The 24,814-nt window shown below is 39.6% G+C and overlaps 1 protein-coding gene across 2 annotated transcripts; it reads left to right on the top strand.

Annotated features, from left to right (window-relative positions):
• The first annotated feature begins 899 nt into the window (after positions 1-899).
• LOC306915526 (kelch-like protein 24) lies at positions 900-24,163 on the top strand. Of its 2 annotated transcripts, none has more exons than XM_079492902.1 (14): positions 900-1,052; positions 2,154-2,372; positions 3,041-3,163; positions 3,474-3,665; positions 3,983-4,126; positions 5,091-5,259; positions 6,180-6,317; positions 7,674-7,762; positions 9,124-9,193; positions 9,315-9,524; positions 9,695-9,844; positions 9,968-10,145; positions 10,225-10,357; positions 11,045-12,455. In XM_079492902.1, the coding sequence occupies exons 2-14, from the start codon at positions 2,175-2,177 to the stop codon at positions 11,060-11,062; spliced, it is 1,812 nt and encodes a 603-aa protein (XP_079349028.1). In that variant the 5' UTR covers positions 900-1,052; positions 2,154-2,174; the 3' UTR covers positions 11,063-12,455. The 2 variants fall into 2 exon arrangements, with proteins under 2 accessions (XP_079349028.1, XP_079349027.1); XM_079492901.1 differs by lacking the exons at positions 3,041-3,163; positions 3,474-3,665; positions 3,983-4,126; ... (7 more) ...; positions 10,225-10,357; positions 11,045-12,455 and adding exons at positions 15,360-15,482; positions 15,795-15,986; positions 16,304-16,447; ... (7 more) ...; positions 22,449-22,581; positions 23,253-24,163 and having other exon boundaries at positions 901-1,052.
• The last annotated feature ends 651 nt before the right edge of the window (positions 24,164-24,814 follow it).

Here is a 24,814-nt window from a genome sequence, read left to right as displayed (position 1 = left end):
AGCCAGAACAGCATCTTTGTCACTTTAGATTGTAAGCACTTTAATACTTTGGCTATTCAAAAATAGCAGATATACAAGCTCTTTTATTATTTTTATTTTTGTATTGTACTACACAGAAAGAAGTGTACTGAATTTACAAATAAAAGCATTCTAAGCTGATTTATCCTTTGATAAGGTTGTTTTTTGTTTTCCTTTATCGTCCCCCCCCCCCCCCCCCCCCCCACATTGTAGATCTTAAACCTGTAATGGCGCATGTGTCCTGTAATTCTGTGAGGGGAAAAAAATGTATGCCAGCCTCATGGAAAAGATGCTAGTCAATAGGAAATTATATTTAAGAAACTCGAAGCTACACTAAAAATCTATTGGAGTCAAGACAGTTGCCTGAGAATTCTTTGCTTAAAGCCAAGGGAGTTTAAAGAGCATCTATTTTCCTGACTGTAAATCCCCTTTTGTTTTGGAAGTCCCTCTTGTCCCAACTTGTGGTTGCATATTGGTTCAGGAGAGTTTAGTCCAGCAGCCAACAGGCATATTTTTTAAGTGGGAAAGTTTTCTTTATTGGCCCAAGATATTGTCTACCTACTGTACATTCATTCATGAATCCACCTGCAGGCTGGCTCTCATCATTGAGCAATTTCTTTTATAGATTAGGAGGTGACCATACCATATGTATCGTGTCAAACTAGGTGTGTTTCATGATTCTTAATCCATTCCAAGCATTGGTATTGCACAAAAACACTCATTGGGCAAAAAACGGCATAGCCATTTGCCCAAATAAATGTGCTGTCAGCACATTTATTTGGGCAAATGGCTAGGCCGTTTTGTGATGAGGGCTGACCTGAAAAAAAAAGAAGCAGTGCTTGATTTCATGGCAGCAACACGACTGCAGTGCTAATATAGAAGTTATAATGGACATAAAGGAGGTATACTCCCGACCAGTGGGAGGCAGCAATGTGCCGGAAGGCATCTAGTCTGCCATAAAGCACAAGCAGAAGAAGGACAGAACAACAGGTGTTTGCACTTCCTCGCTTTAGTTTGAAGACTTGAAGCGGCAGGTTTGTTACTTTTTAAGTTTGAGCGTCTGAAGGAGAATACTAACATTGTTATATTTGGGATTCTCGCGAATGTAACGTGCGTAAGTGCGTTATAAATAACTCCATTATTATGTCTTTGTTTGCGTTGTATGCTGCTTGCAGCAGCAGCATGTGTGTTTGTAACGTGTACACTTGGTTTTTGGACTGTAGACTGTTGTATCTCTACAACCTTAAACAATAAAGACGTGGGTTTTTCACCGCAGGTCTGTCAGACTGTCACATAACAAATGCCTTCTTGCCATGGCTTGCATCGCCCTCTAAGTGATTGATTACCCGGTATACAGACTAACAGTTATAGCCAACACATTCTCACACATGTCATAATTTTACCTCGCCTTCTGACGTTTGGCAAAATACCTCAATTCTTGACTTATTTCGGAAAAATGTCAGAAGGTGAGGTAATCATGATGAGACAATGTTGTTATAGCACCAACAGCTGTCAGTAATGAATGGTAATCATAGAAAGTGAAAATTGTGGTTAAGCGTCGTAGTGTAGCTCTGGTCCATAGCTCTAATGCAATGGCAGCATGAGCAGTAAGGCTATGGACCAGAGCTATAGTCATAGTGCAGGAACTTGCAACATGTAAAATTAAGACTGGTGACACAAATCGGACTACTCTAGTCTTTTAATGTAGTTGATGTTCAGCATGTTGTTGAGCTCTGTGCTTGCTATTTTTCCCTTAAAGATTTCCAAAAATATTTACCGTTATATCAATTATTTTAAGCCTAGAATCAAGCCATACAGGCTCCTTGTGAATCATGACCATAAAACAGTTGATTCTGTGATGCTTATTGCTAATACCACTAGCTTTCTTCACAATGTGTTCATAAAGTTGGGGTACCATTAACAACCAATATAAGGCAACATTTTCAAAATGTCATACTTTTAAGTAGCATGTGTCACACTAGGGGTTCTTCAATTTGTTTGAATAGTCTGATTGGCGTAGAACTAATTCATTTGTTTGGTCCTCAACTTGGCCCCAACCCATGAATTCAGACATTAAACGTAACATGCAAACAAATGCTGACCATTTCTTCCGTCTCCTCCTGCTGTTGTAATAGGCTGGTCTACCGAAGAGAGACATGGCTCGAAGGAGTTCAGTTGAACTTGATGCCAATGGAGACTTTGTGTTCATGGACGGGAGACACAAAAACAAGATGTTAGAGGGCCTAAATAGGCTTCGTCTAACCAACACTTTATGTGATGTGATTCTGTGCTGTGGAGGGCAAGAGTTCCCCTGTCATCGTCATGTACTAGTCTCCTTTAGCTGTTACTTTGAGGTAAATACAGATGATCCTCAACTTTCCATAGCAACATTTATGGACCTGGTGTTAACCCATTCTGGGCGGGAACCCCTTTTGGTGTTAGCATTTTTTTATGCTTTAGCTATTGAAAAATAGCAGATCTACAAGCTCATAGCGCGAGTGGCACGCTACGAGCTTGTAGGTCTGCTATTTTTGAAAAATCGAAGAACAACTGACAGAAACATAGCATTTTCAGAAAACTGTCAGGATGTAGAAGACATTTTTAGAATCTGATCTCAGGTCAGAAGAGAATTCTGGACTAGGCTCTATTTTCGTCCCTTATCCCTAATCCCTTATCCCTTTTACTATTTGCAGTAAATTGCTTATTTTTATCGATCGAATTTTTCATTTTGTTCGATTTACCGTAAACCCCCACCACTCACGCTCTGAGCTGCGGTGGACTCGGCATGGAGTTATGAAAATGTTCACCTCTACCACTCATTCTGGGATATAACGATATCGGTTTAATTCCGTTTAGAATTCTCCTTTAAGGGTATGACTCGATTCTAAATTGTCTTTCATTTGTGAAACGAATATCATGCTATATACAATACAATCTGTTAACTGTTGACACAATGTAAATAGGCTACGTAAGAAAAGCTTACATTTCAAAACAAACCAGTTCACCTTTTCAACCCACACAGGCAATCATGTTAAACGTTGATGAGATGAGGGTAGCCATTCATGGAGTAGAACCTCAGGCGCTTGAGATGTTGGTGGGCTATGCTTATTCTTCAAAGGTGGTCATCTCTGCAGAAAATGTGCAGGTGATGTATTCATGAACCTTATTCATTGCCTCCATTTTTGACCTGCATTAGTACTTTAAAAGTGTTTCTCAACCTGTGGGTCTGGGTCAACTGGTGGGCCATGAGGATACTGCAAGTGGGCCCCCAAATAATTGCCAAAACACTGGCAATTAAACACAAGAAATGATAATATAATGTTAATATTTGATATAAATTTATGGAAACAAAAAAATGTCATGGTATGTTTTCTATAATAAAACACAAAGCCCCAGAAAAGGTTAAACTACTGCATTAAAATAATGTTAATATATATTTTGTTTATTTGTTCTAGGCCCTGCTAACAGCAGCAAACTTGCTTAATGTCATGGCTGTTCAAGAGGCCTGCTGTCATTACATGGAGCATCGCATGGACGAAACCAACTGTGTAGGGATCCACTGCCTCGCTGAGGCCCACTCCTGTAAGACGTTGGCACAGCGTAGCATGGAGTACATTCTGACGCACTTCAGTGCTGTCTTCCGGCAGGTTAGACATTGAAAGATGCAAACATTTACCAAGTTGTTTGTCTGTTGTGGCTTTTTCACCTAGAAATCTGTGACTGACTCATAAGTATGAGACAGGCCCAACCAATGTTTGTTGTTAGTTTTAAAGCTCTTTCTTCTGATTGTAAGCATTGGTTGTTATTTCGAGTGTTTGTTCATGAATAGGGGTCTCATTTAGATGGGTTGTCAATTTCCCGGGTATTTTTGGTTCTCGGGCTTTACCTGAAGACCTACTTCAAGATGTATGGAAACAGTCGTAATCTATCAGCTAATCTACTGTATTCTCTATGCTCCTCCTAGGAAGAGTTCCTCTCTCTGTCTGTGGAGAAAGTGACACAGATTCTTTCCAGTGAGAATCTTGATGTGCCCAAGGAGGAGATGGTGGTTGAGGCGGCTTTGTTGTGGTTAAATAAGTGTCCTACCCACAGGCATACCTTTGAAAAGGTCATCATTCAATCATTCATTGTTTCATTATAGCTTGTTGCATTGCAGTCTCAGACGGATGGCTTTGTGATCTCGCGAGACCAGTTGCTGTGCAAGGTGACATCATGCACCCAGGGCCTCGTGGGAACTCAAACATGCTCAACAACTGTATTAGATTAATTGATGTCTACTCTGCACACCAGTGATTTGATTTAAATGATATAACCCTCATTATGACATCAAGTTAAAGGCACAGTTCATAAATAGCTCGGGAAATCATCAGAATTAACCAACATCAGCCAGATTACGCATACTGCAGTATATATTCAGGTATATCCCTATAATGAAAATGTTGCTCATCTGTAAAGTAAGTGTTACCATGTTCTGGTAGTGTAGGTGGTGTGTGATGGCATGCTATTACTATCGTGCTGAGACCCCAAACATAAACGAAAACCATTTCACAAAAGCTGAGAACATTAACCCATTTTGACCTGAGATAAGATTCTAAATCCTCTTCTACATCCTGACAGTTTTCTGAAAAAGCTATGTTTCTATGTCAGTCGTTCTTCGATTTTTCAAAAATAGCAGACCTACAAGCTTGTAGCTTGCAGACCTACAAGCTCATAGCGCGCCACCAAATGGCGCGCTATGAGCTTGTAGATCTGCTATTTTTCAATACCAAAAGGGGTTCCCAAAATGGGTTAAGCCGTTCCCAAGGTTGGCAGATCTGCCAGTATGTTAATGTTCAGTTTCTTACCTTGTCTTGCAACAGAAAAGAAAAGGGGGTCCCAATGTTAATGTTCAGTTTCTTACCTTGTCTTGCAACAGAAAATAAAAGGGGGTCCCAATGTTAATGTTCAGTTTCTTACCTTGTCTTGCAACAGAAAAGAAAAGGGGGTCCCAATGTTAATGTTCAGTTTCTTACCTTGTCTTGCAACAGATTTGGACATGTATTATTTGTTTATTGTTGTATTTGTTTTCGAAGGTTCTAGAGCAGATCCGTCTGCCTCTTATCAGCCCCTCCTACCTCCACGATGTGATTGAGTCTCTGGATGTGGTGAAAGAGTCCCAGGGCTGTCAGAGGCTGATCGCTGAAACCAAGGACCCCAATCTAATGCAGTACAGCCGCAGAGCTCGACCACGGGAGTGCAGAGGTACCCTGCCTCACACAAACCTGTACATGCAGTACACATGTTGCAACTGATGGTCCACAAAATACAGTTCTTCCGTTTGGGATTTCAATTCATCAAATGTGTAAACATACCTGGTAGTCCGGCAGCCGGGGTTATGGGGTGGGACATTTGGTATATAGACTTTTTTTATTGGCCTAAGATATTGTCTATATACATACATTTATGAATCCACTTGCTGACCGGCTGTCACTATTGGGCTAATATGTTTTTATTCATTAACATCCTATGGCAGGCAAAAATGTCAAACTTTCCTTTTGCTTTAATTAGCATGAGACTAGGGGGTTTTCATGATTCTGAATTCATTCCAAGCATTAGTTTTGCACAAAATACACTCCTTGGGCTAAAAACGGTCATAGCCGTCATGACAAATGTGATGAGGTCAGCACATTTTGGGCACATTTGGTGGCTATGGCTGCTTTTAGCCCAAGGAGTGTTTTTTCTGCAAAACTAATGCTTGGAATGGATTCAGAATCATGAAAAACCCCTAGTTTGACATGTCACATGCTACTTAAAGCAAAAGGAAAGTTTTACATTTTTGCCTGCCATAGGATGTTAATGGTAGGGTCACAAGAAACCCCTAAAAAATAATTGCCCAATAGTTACAGCCGGTCAGCAAGTGGATTCATGAATGTATGTATATAGACAATATTTTAGGCCAATAAAAAAGACTATCAAATTTCACACTTAAAACAAAAGAAGCCTGTCGGCTGCTGGACTATGGCAATACAAGTATGTCTTCTATTCTTGTGGCAGTTTGGGATTGCCAAGAGTTTAGTTTGCTATTTGGGCTTCATAATTGTTATTTCATAATCTTTACATTACTTGATTTTACAATTCAATACATACTTTCAGTTGTGTTTATCTTCTATCTCTCTGTACAGTACGTAACGTAATGCTGGTAGTGCATGAAAGGAATAAACGTTGCTACGCTGAGATCTTTGATCCCCGAATCAATCGATGGAAGTCTCTTCTGACAGATCTGCCCCTCCCTGTAAGCGGTCATAGTGTGGTTGTGTCAGGTGAGTAGCAACATCAGAATCAACGTAGAGTAGACCTGTTATCGATCCTACAATGTTTTGCCCCTCAGCTTTAGCAATGTTGTGCAGTGCTAGAAAGGACATTTTAATTCTTGGTAAGGGTATTATTGCGATGGTTCAATTATGAAGCCATTAATATTATTTGAAGGTCGGTCATATATCGGCAGTTCTGGGCAACTGGGTTTTCTGGGCAATCTGCCGGTTATCAAGATACGTGAACTACTGGAGCGCAGACACATGCACACTAGTCTCGCTTTGCCAGACTGTTGCCTCTCACAATTTTCAAATGCTTCCATCATACAGTCTGGAGCAACGGAAGCTCTATCATGAGTAAAATATAAAGCGGAAGTAAGCCTCCTCCCCTCTTCCGTTTCGTCTATACAGTCGCGCAAATTTATCCTAATATAAATATAAATCATCTCCGCATATATAGCTTGCTGCTCAGCAGAAATAGAAAAATAAAATGTAAAGATATTTTAACACAAATGCCCATTGATTTATTGAGAATAGAGATGTAGAGTGTCCAGCGTTTTTTTTTTTCATTAAAGATTCCCAATAGTAAGAGAAATCTATGCAAATCTGGGAACTAAATCGTTACCAAGAAATTTCTTCACCAATGTGTTTCTAAATGTGTCTAATAACATGTACTAAAAGTTTGAAATTCAACTCCCGTGGGAAATTGAGTTATTAGCATAATGTGCATAATATGCCCATAACATCCTATGCAAAAAAGTCCAAATTTCATCATTCTTTAAGTAACATGTGACATATGAAACTAGGGTGTTTGCATGATTCTGAATCCATTCCAAGCATTAGTTTTGCACAAAAAACACTCCTTGGGAGGAAAACGGCCACACAAACGTGATGAGGTCAGCACATTTGGTCAAGTGGATATGGCCTAATTTAGCCCAAGGAGTGTTTTTTGTGCAAAACTAATGCTTGGAATGGATTCAGAATCATGCAATCACCCTAGTTTCATATGTCACATGCTACTTAAAGAATTATGAAATTTGGACTTTTTTGCCTTATATAGGATGTTATGGGCATATTATGCATATTATGCTAATGACTCAATTTCCCACGGGAGTTGAATTTCAAACTTTTAGTACATGTTATTAGACACCTTTAGAAACACATTGGTGAAGAAATTTCTTGGTAACGATTTAGTTCCCAGATTTGTCAAAGACCTGATAAAATGCCCTTACTACAAAGACTTACCCAGTCTGGAGACTTCCTGTGAATTACAATGTGTTAAAATGTATTTTCATGAACGGAAATGCCAGCTTTCTTTAACGATCAAGGCATAACTTGTTTTAATTATGCTGTCACATACTGCAGGCTCTTCATTGTACGTGGCTGGAGGAAATTCCTCCCATGGTTCAACCAGTACAGAGATGTGGCGCTATGACCTCAGGGATCCTACGCAAGTATGGAATTTGATTTAATGAATTTCCAGGTCTGGAAAAGTATGTAAAATGTTGTATGGAAAAATATTTGTTTCCAAACTATTTAGAGTAATTTTTGAAAACCGTGGCCATAACCTGGCCATTATTAGGAGTAGAAACAGGTCTAAGCCAACTAATTCTGGCATCTATAATTTATTTCTGATATTTTTTCAACCATTAAGGATCATCTTGTAATTGAAATATCACTATCAATGTCATTATTCAATAACTCTATTATGATTTATTTCTTTACTGTCACTTTTATTGTATTTCTTTTTTCTTCATAATCCTGAAAATACATGCATATGAGAAATATAACAATTTTGAACACCCCGCTTTAAATATTATTTGAATTGTGTGTTGAAATTAGCAAAAAGACTTTCAATAAAAGTGATATAGAAATAGAGTAACACAAAATCAAACAACAATTTAACACAGTGCACCATATGAATGCTGAGTGATTTTGATCATGTTGGTATCATGGTCAGTATCATATTAGTATCATGTTCGTATCATGATAGTATCATGGTCACTATGTTAGTACCTTGGTCAGTATCATGGCCACTATCATGTTCGTAGCCTGGTCAGTATCATGGCCAGTATCATGTTAGTAACATGGTCAGTATCACGGTCAGCGTCATGGCCAGTATCATGTTAGTAGCATGCAAATGCCTCATGCCATGACCTTGCTATGCCATGATACTGACCATAATACTAACATGATACTGACCATAATACACTGAGCATGATACTGACCACAATACTAACATGATACAGTATCATGTCAGTATAATACTGACCATGATACTAACTGATACTTGTTATTTGATTTTGTGTTGTGGTTTTACTTGCACATCACTTTTATTCCTACATAGTCTTATTTGCTGATTCCAACCAATTAAAAAGTAAAAGGTGGATGTTTATAATTGTTATATTTCTTATGTACATCATGTATTTTGCTGATAATAAAACTCATTACTATGAAAATGCTAATGCAATTAAAGTGACAGTAAAGAACAAAAATAAATAGACTTCCTGAAAAAGCAATAAGAAGTTGATCATCAGTGGTAAAAAAAATGCATTGATTCAGAATTATCTGAATTGGACTCATTGCACCTGTTTATAATCTTCCGATTAGCAAAAATCAAAAATGTATATCCTTCAAATGACAAGCTAGAAATCATGTTAGCTGGAAATCCTGAAAAGCTGACGAAACTAAGCCAACGTCAGTTGTACCGGTGTATCCGCTAGTGATAGTGATTTGAATGTATGCATCTGTTAGCATACATCTAACTACTAAGAGATGGCTGTCGTCCTCACAAACGCTCCTCACAAATGTGTAGGAACCCTGTGACCTTTCCTGTGGCCCGTGGTTGCAGATGGCTTCCATGGATGTGGCACGCAGTGGATTCGGTAAGACTGTCAAAGTATGCCTTTTTTAATATAGGGTTTGCTTTGGTTAGGCTGCATGTGTCCATGGTCATCAGTCCTAATGATCTGTTTTTTGTTTCTTGCACAACTAACATGGACCAAGGCCTGGTGATGCTTGATGGCTATATGTATGCAGTGGGCGGCTGCTCTCGGGTCCTTGACCTCGCGTCTTGGGTCCGGTACTACCCCGTGTTTGTAGAACGGTACGACCCTGACATGAACACCTGGCAGCCCATGAGGTCTGTCAACAGATCAGAATATCGAATCTCTCCCCGTGATGTGATTGCACTAGATGGACTGATCTACCTTGTTGGTATGGAACAGGTTTATGTATCTTCAGTTTCAGCCGGTTCTTTAATATGTAATAATAACAACGTTTTGGGACATTTTTAGCGAACATGTTTTACATACATACAAATAATCTATCTCAATGTCTCATGTTTTGTCATGTGTCCTCCTGGGCCCTTGTTGTCACTATTGTAGGCACTGTTACGAGTCCGACAGATGGTGAACTTCTGTCCCGGGTGAAGAAGTACGACCCTGAAACATCTTTATGGACAGACTGTGCACCTATGCAATTTCCTCGTACTAATTTTGCGCGCTGTACACTCAAAGGAAATATCTACATAATAGGTACCATACCTCTTCTTAATGCCTCTTGTTTCCATAATACTCACTTCAGCGTCACTGTAGTTTGGGCACACAGTAGAGCCAACCAACAGTTACTATTCTGTTCATTCCTGTTCATCTAAATAGGTGGTGACTGTCCAACTGAACTGTCTTCAAATACTTATACGGACAAGGTGGAGTGCTACAACCCACAGACCAACCAGTGGCGCATGTGTGCCCCCATGAAACGTAAACGCTGGAATCCTGTTGTGGCTGTGGTGGATGGATATATCCATGTACTAGGCGGGTCGGAGTCCTTTGGAACGTAAGATTCTCATTAAATGTTGAAAAGGGTAGCTCACATGAGATATTTATCTGATGGCTATTTTTCTCTCTTCTTGTAGCGGACTCCGTGACATTGAGCGGTACAATGATGAGAGAGACACGTGGAGAATTGTGGCGGAGATTCCCTCCAAATATTGCATATTTAAGTCTATGAGGTGTTTCTCTCTCAGGCTGGCGGATGTATATGCACAGGTAGAAGACGTAGTAGTACATATCAAAATCCTGAGTGTGCAAATGGAACCATAAGGGGTGTAAACGCAAACATTGAAGACAGTTGTGTAAACAAATGCAAATTGTGATTGGCCAGAATTAGATGATGTATGATGTATATGACAGTGGTTCCCAAACCTTTTCATGTCAAGGACCCCCAAATTGACAATTGCCACTAATTATCCCATTTGAAAAGATATGCCAGGGACCCCATAAGAGATGATTTTTACTGCTAGCAGGGATTCACAATCTGTTTAATTCCAAGGACCCCCAGTTTGACATGTATTAGTCTACGGACCCCCATTTAATGACATTTCTATCTCTGGGACACCAAATTGATATTGTAAAATCAATGTTAATTTAACTGACTGTACAAATGAAACCAAATGCACCCGTTAGGGTCCATTTGGTTCCATTTGTACACTCTTTGTGGACCCCCTGGAACTCCCTCAAGGTCCCCTGGGGGTCCCCGGACCCAACTTTGGGAATCACTGGTATATGATGATCAGTGCACCCCTCACTTCAAACGGGTGTGATTTGTATTACTCTGTGTTGCAAATTGACATAAACTAGTAAACTACTACCACTTCTATGTCACAACAAAATCCTCCGTTATTTGTTTTGCCTTCTCAAAGCTGGCCTTGACCCTGCTTCCTTTCCCACCAACAGACACCCAGCTCTTCCTGAACCCTGCATGGTGATTGGACAAGACGTCTTAGCTCTGGAAGGCGGAGTCTTCACCACAACTACTGTATCACGACGACACTGAACAATATGGTTGGGGTTCACTTTCAGAGCGATTTGATGAACGATGGAAACACTGACAGCCAGTCAACAATGCATCGAAATTGACATACTATTACTTTCACCGTTTATAAGCTGGGATGCTCTCATCATTATAATTAGTCCTCTTCCTAGTTATCATTCTTGATGTGGACGGCCTTTGACCACATGAACCCTAGCGTCCTTATTCTGGGCCGAACATTTGGTCAAAATAGCCTAATAGACTATCTACAAGCTCTCAACGTGTTGCAAGCTTGTAGATTGGCTATTGTCCATAAAGATATTTACTGTAGAGGAGGGGAGGAATATCCAGAGTTTTATTTTTCCCTTCAGCTGTCGGAGCCATATGCAAAGACAATACAATATGGAAAAACAAACAATGCGTTTGCACTAAACCAATACACTGAGCCCCTGCCCATTTGCTGCTATAGAAAATCCTCATCCTCTATACCTTGATTGTTATGATGTTGCTGCTGTTACCACACTTGCATTTCACTGCTTCTCTACCTGTATGAGTAGTGACATGAAGCCTCTGGATTCTTGAAAAGGGAGAGTACCAATTATTGAGCCCTGGGGGACTCTGATCAACAAAGTACATAGGGTTTAAGGTGTGTTAATATGCTGTTATTTCACAATTCACATTGAATTTGGGTTTTAAATAAATTATTTGTTTTGTGTGTAGACGAATGTAACTAAATTATAAATGTGCAGGATCACTTTATGTTCTTGTAGGCCTACTAAAGTAATTCCAGACGATGTATTTTTATTTTATAATCAATAATTGACCACATTTCACACTCTTACTTCATACTCAAGGGTGGGAAACCCCACTATAACAAGAGTGCATTTCCCACCCTAAGTGTAAAATGGCTGCCATGTGAATATGGTCAATAGAAGTTTGCAGCTTTCGATGGAAAAGCATTACAATTCTTTGTGTGACTGTCCCCCATTGATTTGTTTAGATTAATCGTCACTATCTCCCTGTGAAAGGTCAGCGTAGAACACAAACTTGTCTTTTATGTCAAATTATTTTACTACTTTGGAAAGATTTCGAGAATCATACAGTTCTTGTTTTGTGATCAGTGACATCACGAAGGTGTACCCTTTGGACTGCAGACGGCAGAGTACAACTTAGTGATGTCACTGATAATATGACCTCCAGTTTTAGGCAAAGGGGGGGGGGGGGGGGGGTCTTTATTTCCACATAACTATGGTATATTCATGACAGTTCAATGTTGAAAATGTGTGGTATTCCCCTTTAACCCAATAAAGCCAGAACAGCATCTTTGTCACTTTAGATTGTAAGCACTTTAATACTTTGGCTATTCAAAAATAGCAGATATACAAGCTCTTTTATTATTTATATTTTTGTATTATACTACACAGAAAGAAGTGTACTGAATTTACAAATAAAAACATTCTAAGCTGATTTATCCTTTGATAAGGTTGTTTTTTGTTTTCCTTTATCTCTCCCCCCCCCCCCCCCACATTGTAGATCTTAAACCTGTAATGGTGCATGTGTCCTGTAATTCTGTGAGGGGAAAAAATGTATGCCAGCCTCATGGAAAAGATGCTAGTCAATAGGAAATTATATTTAAGAAACTCGAAGCTACACTAAAAATATATTGGAGTCAAGACAGTTGCCTGAGAATTCTTTGCTTAAAGCCAAGGGAGTTTAAAGAGCATCTATTTTCCTGACTGTAAATCCCCTTTTGTTTTGGAAGTCCCTCTTGTCCCAACTTGTGGTTGCATATTGGTTCAGGAGAGTTTAGTCCAGCAGCCAACAGGCATATTTTTTAAGTGGGAAAGTTTTCTTTATTGGCCCAAGATATTGTCTACCTACTGTACATTCATTCATGAATCCACCTGCAGGCCGGCTCTCATCATTGAGCAATTTCTTTTATAGATTAGGAGGTGACCATACGTCCATACCATATGTATCGTGTCAAACTAGGTGTGTTTCATGATTCTTAATCCATTCCAAGCATTGGTATTGCACAAAAACACTCATTGGGCAAAAAACGGCATAGCCATTTGCCCAAATAAATGTGCTGTCAGCACATTTATTTGGGCAAATGGCTAGGCCGTTTTGTGATGAGGGCTGACCTGAAAAAAAAAGAAGCAGTGCTTGATTTCATGGCAGCAACACGACTGCAGTGCTAATATAGAAGTTATAATGGACATAAAGGAGGTATACTCCCGACCAGTGGGAGGCAGCAATGTGCCGGAAGGCATCTAGTCTGCCATAAAGCACAAGCAGAAGAAGGACAGAACAACAGGTGTTTGCACTTCCTCGCTTTAGTTTGAAGACTTGAAGCGGCAGGTTTGTTACTTTTTAAGTTTGAGCGTCTGAAGGAGAATACTAACATTGTTATATTTGGGATTCTCGCGAATGTAACGTGCGTAAGTGCGTTATAAATAACTCCATTATTATGTCTTTGTTTGCGTTGTATGCTGCTTGCAGCAGCAGCATGTCTGTTTGTAATGTGTACACTTGGTTTTTGGACTGTAGACGCACCGTGGCTGTGTGTCCACTGTTGTATCTCTACAACCTTAAACAATAAAGACGTGGGTTTTTCACCGCAGGTCTGTCAGACTGTCACATAACAAATGCCTTCTTGCCATGGCTTGCATCGCCCTCTAAGTGATTGATTACCCGGTATACAGACTAACAGTTATAGCCAACACATTCTCACACATGTCATAATTTTACCTCGCCTTCTGACGTTTGGCAAAATACTTCAATTACCTCAATTCTTGACGTATTTCGGAAAAATGTCAGAAGGTGAGGTAATCATGATGAGACAATGTTGTTATAGCACCAACAGCTGTCAGTAATGAATGGTAATCATAGAAAGTGAAAATTGTGGTTAAGCGTTGTAGTGTAGCTCTGGTCCATAGCTCTAATGCAACGGCAGCATTGACTATAGCTCTGGCTATGGACCAGAGCTATAGTCATAGTGCAGGAACTTGCAACATGTAAAATGAAGACTGGTGACACAAATCGGACTACTCTAGTCTTTTAATGTAGTTGATGTTCAGCATGTTGTTGAGCTCTGTGCTTGCTATTTTTCCCTTAAAGATTTGGTTTAAGTTGGGGTACCATTAACAACCAATATAAGGCAACATTTTCAAAATGTCATACTTTTAAGTAGCATGTGTCACACTAGGGGTTCTTCAATTTGTTTGAATAGTCTGATTGGCGTAGAACTAATTAATTTGTTTGGTCCTCAACTTGGCCCCAACCCATGAATTCAGACATTAAACGTAACATGCAAACAAATGCTGACCATTTCTTCCGTCTCCTCCTGCTGTTGTAATAGGCTGGTCTACCGAAGAGAGACATGGCTCGAAGGAGTTCAGTTGAACTTGATGCCAATGGAGACTTTGTGTTCATGGACGGGAGACACAAAAACAAGATGTTAGAGGGCCTAAATAGGCTTCGTCTAACCAACACTTTATGTGATGTGATTCTGTGCTGTGGAGGGCAAGAGTTCCCCTGTCATCGTCTAGTCATTAGCTGTTACTTTGAGGTAAATACAGATGATCCTCAACTTTCCATAGCAACATTTATGGACCTGGTGTTAACCCATTCTGGGCGGGAACCCCTTTTGGTGTTAGCATTTTGTTATGCTTTAGCTATTGAAAAATAGCAGATCTACAAGCTCATAGCGCGAGTGGCACGCTACGAGCTTGTAGGTCTGCTATTTTTGAAAAATCGAAGAACAACTGACAGAAACATAGCATTTTCAGAAAACTGTCAGGATGTAGAAGACATTTTTAGAATCTGATCTCAGGTCAGAAGAGAATTCTGGACTAGGCTCTATTTTCGTCCCTTATCCCTAATCCCTTATCCCTTTTACTATTTGCAGTAAATTGCTTATTTTTATCGATCGAATTTTTCATTTTGTTCGATTTACCGTAAACCCCCACCACTCACGCTCTGAGCTGCGGTGGACTCGGCATGGAGTTATGAAAATGTTCACCTCTACCACTCATTCTGGGATATAACGATATCGGTTTAATTCCGTTTAGAATTCTCCTTTAAGGGTATGACTCGATTCTAAATTGTCTTTCATTTGTGAAACGAATATCATGCTATATACAATACAATCTGTTAACTGTTAACACAATGTAAATAGGCTACGTAAGAAAAGCGTACATTTCAAAACAAACCAGTTCACCTTTTCAACCCACACAGGCAATCATGTTAACAGTTGATGAGATGAGGGTAGCCATCCATGGAGTAGAACCTCAGGCGCTTGAGATGTTGGTGGGCTATGCCTATTCTTCAAAGGTGGTCATCTCTGCAGAAAATGTGCAGGTGATGTATTCATGAACCTTATTCATTGCCTCCATTTTTGACCTGCATTAGTACTTTAAAAGTGTTTCTCAACCTGTGGGTCTGGGTCAACTGGTGGGCCATGAGGATACTGCAAGTGGGCCCCCAAATAATTGCCAAAACACTGGCAATTAAACACAAGAAATGATAATATAACGTTAATATTTGATATAAATTTATGGAAACAAAAAAATGTCATGGTATGTTTTCTATAATAAAACATAAAGCCCCAGAAAAGGTTGAAAACTACTGCATTCAAATAATGTTAGTATATATTTTGTTTATTTGTTCTAGGCCCTGCTAACAGCAGCAAACTTGCTTAATGTCATGGCTGTTCAAGAGGCCTGCTGTCATTACATGGAGCATCGCATGGACGAAACCAACTGTGTAGGGATCCACTGCCTCGCTGAGGCCCACTCCTGTAAGACGTTGGCACAGCGTAGCATGGAGTACATTCTGACGCACTTCAGTGCTGTCTTCCGGCAGGTTAGACATTGAAAGATGCATACATTTACCAAGTTGTTTGTCTGTTGTGGCTTATTCACCTAGAAATCTGTGACTGACTCATAAGTATGAGACAGGCCCAACCAATGTTTGTTGTTAGTTTTAAAGCTCTTTCTTCTGATTGTAAGCATTGGTTGTTATTTCGAGTGTTTGTTCATGAATAGGGGTCTCATTTAGGTGGGTTGTCAATTTCCCAGGTATTTTTGGTTCTCGGGCTTTACCTGAAGACCTACTTCAAGATGTATGGAAACAGTCGTAATCTATCAGCTAATCTACTGTATTCTCTATGCTCCTCCTAGGAAGAGTTCCTCTCTCTGTCTGTGGAGAAAGTGACACAGATTCTTTCCAGTGAGAATCTTGATGTGCCCAAGGAGGAGATGGTGGTTGAGGCGGCCTTGTTGTGGTTAAATAAGTGTCCTACCCACAGGCATACCTTTGAAAAGGTCATCATTCAATCATTCATTGTTTCATTATAGCTTGTTGCATTGCAGTCTCAGACGGATGGCTTTGTGATCTCGCGAGACCAGTTGCTGTGCAAGGTGACATCATGCACCCAGGGCCTCGTGGGAACTCAAACATGCTCAACAACTGTATTAGATTAATTGATGTCTGCACACCAGTGATTTGATTTAAATGACATAACCCTCATTATGACATCAAGTTAAAGGCACAGTTCATAAATAGCTCGGGAAATCATCAGAATTAACCAACATCAGCCAGATTACGCATACTGCAGTATATATTCAGGTATATCCCTATAATGAAAATGTTGCTCATCTGTAAAGTAAGTGTTACCATGTTCTGGTAGTGTAGGTGGTGTGTGATGGCATGCTATTACTATCGTGCTGAGACCCCAAACATAAACGAAAACCATTTCACAAAAGCTGAGAACATTAACCTATTTTGACCTGAGATCAGATTCTAAATCCTCTTCTACATCCTGACAGTTTTCTGGAAAAGCTATGTTTCTATGTCAGTCGTTCTTCGATTTTTCAAAAATAGCAGACCTACAAGCTCGTAGCTTGGAGACCTACAAGCTCATAGTGCACCACCAAATGGCGCGCTATGAGCTTGTAGATCTGCTATTTTTCAATACCAAAAGGGGTTCCCAAAATGGGTTAAGCCGTTCCCAAGGTTGGCAGATCTGCCAGTATGTTAATGTTCAGTTTCTTACCTTGTCTTGCAACAGAAAAGAAAAGGGGGTCCCAATGTTAATGTTCAGTTTCTTACCTTGTCTTGCAACAGATTTGGACATGTATTATTTGTTTATTGTTGTATTTGTTTTTGAAGGTTCTAGAGCAGATCCGTCTGCCTCTTATCAGCCCCTCCTACCTCCACGATGTGATTGAGTCTCTGGATGTGGTGAAAGAGTCCCAGGGCTGTCAGAGGCTGATCGCTGAAACCAAGGACCCCAATCTAATGCAGTACAGCCGCAGAGCTCGACCACGGGAGTGCAGAGGTACCCTGCCTCACACAAACCTGTACATGCAGTACACATGTTGCAACTGATGGTCCACAAAATACAGTCCTTCCTCAAATGTGTAAACATACCTGGTAGTCCGGCAGCCGGGGTTATGGGGTGGGACATTTGGTATATAGACTTTCTTTTGGCCTAAAATATTGTCTATATACATACATTTATGAATCCACTTGCTGACCGGCTGTCACTATTGGGCTGTTTTTATTCATTAACATCCTATGGCAGGCAAAAATGTCAAACTTTCCTTTTGCTTTAAGTAGCATGTGACATGTCAAACTAGGGGGTTTCCATGATTCTGAATTCATTCCAAGCATTAGTTTTGCACAAAATACACTCCTTGGGCTAAAAACGGTCATAGACGTCATGACAAATGTGATGAGGTCAGCACATTTTGGGCACATTTGGTGGCTATGGCTGCTTTTAGCCCAAGGAGTGTTTTTTCTGCAAAACTAATGCTTGGAATGGATTCAGAATCATGAAAAACCCCTAGTTTGACATGTCACATGCTACTTAAAGCAAAAGGAAAGTTTGACATTTTTGCCTGCCATAGGATGTTAATGGTAGGGTCACAAGAAACCCCTATTAAAAAAATTGCCCAATAGTTACAGCCGGTCAGCAAGTGGATTCATGAATGTATGTATATAGACAATATTTTAGGCCAATAAAAAAGACTATCAAATTTTGCACTTAAAACAAAAGAAGCCTGTCGGCTGCTGGACTATGGCAATACAAGTATGTCTTCTATTCTTGTGGCAGTTTGGGATTGCCAAGAGTTTAGTTTGCTATTTGGGCTTCATAATTGTTATTTCATAATCTTTACATTACTTGATTTTACAATTCAATACATACTTTCAGTTGTGTTTATCTTCTATCTCTCTGTACAGTACGTAACGTAATGCTGGTAGTGCATGAAAGGAATAAACGTTGCTACGCTGAGATCTTTGATCCCCGAATCAATCGATGGAAGGCTCTTCTGACAGATCTGCCCCTCCCTGTAAGCGGTCATAGTGTGGTTGTGTCAGGTGAGTAGCAACATCAGAATCAACGTAGAGTAGACCTGTTATCGATCCTACAATGTTTTGCCCCTCAGCTTTAGCAATGTTGTGCAGTGCTAGAAAGGACATTTTAATTCTTGGTAAGGGTATTATTGCGATGGTTCAATTATGAAGCCATTAATATTATTTGAAGGTCGGTCATATATCGGCAGTTCTGGGCAACTGGGTTTTCTGGGCAATCTGCCGGTTATCAAGATACGTGAACTACTGGAGCGCAGACACATGCACACTAGTCTCGCTTTGCCAGACTGTTGCCTCTCACAATTTTCAAATGCTTCCATCATACAGTCTGGAGCAACGGAAGCTCTATCATGAGTAAAATATAAAGCGGAAGTAAGCCTCCTCCCCTCTTCCGTTTCGTCTATACAGTCGCGCAAATTTATCCTAATATAAATATAAATCATCTCCGCATATATAGCTTGCTGCTCAGCAGAAATAGAAAAATAAAATGTAAAGATATTTTAACACAAATGCCCATTGATTTATTGAGAATAGAGATGTAGAGTGTCAGCGTTTTTGGACGATTTAAAAAAAAATATTTTTTTTTTCATTAAAGATTCCCAATAGTAAGAGAAATCTATGCAAATCTGGGAACTAAATCGTTACCAAGAAATTTCTTCACCAATGTGTTTCTAATTGTGTCTAATAACATGTACTAAAAGTTTGAAATTCAACTCCCGTGGGAAATTGAGTTATTAGCATAATGTGCATAATATGCCCATAACATCCTATGCAAAAAAGTCCAAATTTCATCATTCTTTAAGTAACATGTGACATATGAAACTAGGGTGTTTGCATGATTCTGAATCCATTCCGAGCATTAGTTTTGCACAAAAAACACTCCTTGGGAGGAAAACGGCCACACAAACGTGATGAGGTCAGCACATTTGGTCAAGTAGATATGGCCTAATTTAGCCCAAGGAGTGTTTTTTGTGCAAAACTAATGCTTGGAATGGATTCAGAATCATGCAATCACCCTAGTTTCATATGTCACATGCTACTTAAAGAATGATGAAATTTGGACTTTTTTGCCTTATATAGGATGTTATGGGCATATTATGCTTATTATGCTAATAACTCAATTTCCCACGGGAGTTGAATTTCAAACTTTTAGTACATGTTATTAGACACCTTTAGAAACACATTGGTGAAGAAATTTCTTGGTAACGATTTAGTTCCCAGATTTGTCAAAGACCTGATAAAATGCCCTTACTACAAAGACTTACCCAGTCTGGAGACTTCCTGTGAATTACAATGTGTTAAAATGTATTTTCATGAACGGAAATGCCAGCTTTCTTTAACGATCAAGGCATAACTTGTTTTAATTATGCTGTCACATACTGCAGGCTCTTCATTGTACGTGGCTGGAGGAAATTCCTCCCATGGTTCAACCAGTACAGAGATGTGGCGCTATGACCTCAGGGATCCTACGCAAGTATGGAATTTGATTTAATGAATTTCCAGGTCTGGAAAAGTATGTAAAATGTTGTATGGAAAAATATTTGTTTCCAAACTATTTAGAGTAATTTTTGAAAACCGTGACCATAACCTGGCCATTATTAGGAGTAGAAACAGGTCTAAGCCAACTAATTCTGGCATCTATAATTTATTTCTGATATTTTTTCAACCATTAAGGATCATCTTGTAATTGAAATATCACTATCAATGTCATTATTCAATAACTCTATTATGATTTATTTCTTTACTGTCACTTTTATTGTATTTCTTTTTTCTTCATAATCCTGAAAATACATGCATATGAGAAATATAACAATTTTGAACACCCCCCTTTAAATATTATTTGAATTGTGTGTTGAAATTAGCAAAAAGACTTTCAATAAAGAATAAAAGTGATATACAAATAGAGTAACACAAAATCAAACAACAATTTAACACACAGTGCACCATATGAATGCTGAGTGATTTTGATCATGTTGGTATCATGGTCAGTATCATATTAGTATCATGTTCGTATCATGATAGTATCATGGTCACTATTATGTTAGTACCTTGGTCAGTATCATGGCCACTATCATGTTCGTAGCCTGGTCAGTATCATGGCCAGTATCATGTTAGTAACATGGTCAGTATCACGGTCAGCGTCATGGCCAGTATCATGTTAGTAGCATGCAAATGCCTCATGCCATGACCTTGCTATGCCATGATACTGACCATAATACTAACATGATACTGACCATAATACACTGAGCATGATACTGACCACAATACTAACATGATACAGTATCATGTCAGTATAATACTGACCATGATACTAACTGATACTTGTTATTTGATTTTGTGTTGTGGTTTTACTTGCACATCACTTTTATTCCTACATAGTCTTATTTGCTGATTCCAACCAATTAAAAAGTAAAAGGTGGATGTTTATAATTGTTATATTTCTTATGTACATCATGTATTTTGCTGATAATAAAACTCATTACTATGAAAATGCTAATGCAATTAAAGTGACAGTAAAGAACAAAAATAAATAGACTTACTGAAAAAGCAATAAGAAGTTGATCATCAGTGGTAAAAAAAATGCATTGATTCAGAATTATCTGAATTGGACTCATTGCACCTGTTTATAATCTTCCGATTAGCAAAAATCAAAAATGTATATCCTTCAAATGACAAGCTAGAAATCATGTTAGCTGGAAATCCTGAAAAGCTGACGAAACTAAGCCAACGTCAGTTGTACCGGTGTATCCGCTAGTGATAGTGATTTGAATGTATGCATCTGTTAGCATACATCTAACTACTAAGAGATGGCTGTCGTCCTCACAAACGCTCCTCACAAATGTGTAGGAACCCTGTGACCTTTCCCGTGGCCCGTGGTTGCAGATGGCTTCCATGGATGTGGCACGCAGTGGATTCGGTAAGACTGTCAAAGTATGCCTTTTTTAATATAGGGTTTGCTTTGGTTAGGCTGCATGTGTCCATGGTCATCAGTCCTAATGATCTGTTTTTTGTTTCTTGCACAACTAACATGGACCAAGGCCTGGTGATGCTTGATGGCTATATGTATGCAGTGGGCGGCTGCTCTCGGGTCCTTGACCTCGCGTCTTGGGTCCGGTACTACCCCGTGTTTGTAGAACGGTACGACCCCGACATGAACACCTGGCAGCCCATGAGGTCTGTCAACAGATCAGAATATCGAATCTCTCCCCGTGATGTGATTGCACTAGATGGACTGATCTACCTTGTTGGTATGGAACAGGTTTATGTATCTTCAGTTTCAGCCGGTTCTTTAATATGTAATAATAACAAAGTTTTGGGACATTTTTAGCGAACATGTTTTACATACATACAAATAATCTATCTCAATGTCTCATGTTTTGTCATGTGTCCTCCTGGGCCCTTGTTGTCACTATTGTAGGCACTGTTACGAGTCCGACAGACGGTGAACTTCTGTCCCGGGTGAAGAAGTACGACCCTGAAACATCTATATGGACAGACTGTGCACCTGTGCAATTTCCTCGTACTCATTTTGCGCGCTGTACACTCAAAGGAAATATCTACGTTATAGGTACCATACCTCTTCTTAATGCCTCTTGTTTCCATAATACTCACTTCAGCGTCACTGTAGTTTGGGCACACAGTAGAGCCAACCAACAGTTACTATTCTGTTCATTCCTGTTCATCTAAATAGGTGGTGACTGTCCAACTGAACTGTCTTCAAATACTTATACGGACAAGGTGGAGTGCTACAACCCACAGACCAACCAGTGGCGCATGTGTGCCCCCATGAAACGTAAACGCTGGAATCCTGTTGTGGCTGTGGTGGATGGATATATCCATGTACTAGGCGGGTCGGAGTCCTTTGGAACGTAAGATTCTCATTAAATGTTGAAAAGGGTAGCTCACATGAGATATTTATCTGATGGCTATTTTTCTCTCTTCTTGTAGCGGACTCCGTGACATTGAGCGGTACAATGATGAGAGAGACACGTGGAGAATTGTGGCGGAGATTCCCTCCAAATATTGCATATTTAAGTCTATGAGGTGTTTCTCTCTCAGGCTGGCGGATGTATATGCACAGGTAGAAGACGTAGTAGTACATATCAAAATCCTGAGTGTGCAAATGGAACCATAAGGGGTGTAAACGCAAACATTCTAAACAAATGCAAATTGTGATTGGCCAGAATTAGATGATGTATGATGTATATGACAGTGGTTCCCAAACCTTTTCATGTCAAGGACCCCCAAATTGACAATTGCCACTAATTATCCCATTTGAAAAGATATGCCAGGGACCCCATAAGAGATGGTTTTTACTGCTAGCAGGGATTCTCAATCTGTTTAATTCCAAGGACCCCCAGTTTGACATGTATTAGTCTACGGACCCCCATTTAATGACATCTATCTCTGGGACACCAAATTGATATTGTAAAATCAATGTTAATTTAACTGACTGTACAAATGAAACCAAATGCACCCGTTAGGGTCCATTTGGTTCCATTTGTACACTCTTTGGAGACCCCCTGGAACTCCCTCAAGGTCCCCTGGTGGTCCCCGGACCCCACTTTGGGAATCACTGGTATATGATGATCAGTGCACCCCTCACTTCAAACGGGTGTGATTTTTATTACTCTGTGTTAAATTGACATGAACTAGTAAACTACTACCACTTCTATGTCACAACAAAATCCTCCGTTATTTGTTTTGCCTTCTCAAAGCTGGCCTTGACCCTGCTTCCTTTCCCACCAACAGACACCCAGCTCTTCCTGAACCCTGCATGGTGATTGGACAAGACGTCTTAGCTCTGGAAGGCGGAGTCTTCACCACAACTACTGTATCACGACGACACCGAACAATATGGTTGGGGTTCACTTTCAGAGTGATTTGATGAACGATGGAAACACTGACAGCCAGTCAACAATGCATCGAAATTGACATACTATTACTTTCACCATTTATAAGCTGGGATGCTCTCATCATTATAATTACAGTCCTCTTCCTAGTTATCATTCTTGGTGTGGACGGCCTTTGACCACATGAACCCTAGCGTCCTTATTCTGGGACGAACATTTGGTCAAAATAGACAATCTACAAGCTCTAGTCTTAACGTGTTGCAAGCTTGTAGATTGGCTATTGTCCATAAAGATATTTACTGTAGAGGAGAGGAGGAATAGACTGACTATCCAGAGTTTTATTTTCCCCCTTCAGCTTTCAGAGCCATATGCAAAGACAATACAATATGGAAAAACAAACTATGTGTTTGCACTAAACCAATACACTGAGCCCCTGCCCATTTGCTGCTATAGAAAATCCTCATCCTCCTAGATTGTTATGATGTTGCTGCTGTTGCCACACATTTCACTGCTTCTCTACCTGTATGAGTAGTGACATGAAGCCTCTGGATTCTTGAAAAGGGAGAGGACCAATTATTGAGCCCTGGGGGACTCTGATCAACAAAGTACATAGGGTTTAAGGTGTGTTAATATGCTGTTATTATTTCACAATTCACATTGAATTTGGGTTTTAAATAAATTATTTGTTTTGTGTGTAGACGAATGTTAACTAAATTATAAATGTGCAGGATCACTTTATGTTCTTGTAGGCCTACTAAAGTAATTCCACGATGTATTTTTATTTTATAATAAAATCAATAATTGACCACATTTCACACTCTTACTTCATCCTCAAGGGTGGGAAACCCCACTATAACAAGAGTGCATTTCCCACCCTAAGTGTAAAATGGCTGCCATGTGAATATGGTCAATAGAAGTTTGCAGCTTTCGATGGAAAAGCATTACAATTCTTTGTGTGACTATCCCCCATTGATTTGTTTAGATTAATCGTCACTATCTCCCTGTGAAAGGTCAACGTAGAACACAAACTTGTCTTTTATGTCAAATTATTTTACTACTTTGGAAAGATTTCGAGAATCATACAGTTCTTGTTTTGTGATCAGTGACATCACGAAGGTGTACCCTTTGGACTGCAGACGGCAGAGTACAACTTAGTGATGTCACTGATAATATGACCTCCAGTTTTAGGCAAAACGGAAGGAGGGGGGGGGGGTCTTTATTTCCACATAACTATGGTATATTCATGACACTTCAATGTTGAAAATGTGTGGTATTCCCCTTTAACCCAATAAAGCCAGAACAGCATCTTTGTCACTTTAGATTGTAAGCACTTTAATATTTTGGCTATTCAAAAATAGCAGATATACAAGCTCAGTTTTTTTTCCACACACACACATGAGGCTAGTTCCTCTCAAAGTCAGAATAACTACATCTTCACAAGGACATGACACAAGGAAACTC

This window comes from Electrona antarctica, assembly GCF_951216825.1.
Source record: "Electrona antarctica genome assembly, chromosome: 22".
Taxonomy (NCBI): Eukaryota; Metazoa; Chordata; class Actinopteri; order Myctophiformes; family Myctophidae; genus Electrona; species Electrona antarctica.
The sequence above is the reverse complement of the archived record's forward strand: the minus strand, read 5'-3'. Positions and strand labels throughout refer to the sequence as shown.

Bases quoted from the DNA above. Each gene is read 5' to 3' on its own strand.
- LOC306915526 (XM_079492901.1), top strand. From the start codon at position 2,175: ATGGCTCGAAGGAGTTCAGTTGAACTTGATGCCAATGGAGACTTTGTG. The intron at 15,987-16,303 runs GTTAGACATTGA...TGCTCCTCCTAG, and splicing joins TCAGTGCTGTCTTCCGGCAG to GAAGAGTTCCTCTCTCTGTC. The intron at 21,749-21,918 runs GTATGGAACAGG...TCACTATTGTAG, and splicing joins TGGACTGATCTACCTTGTTG to GCACTGTTACGAGTCCGACA.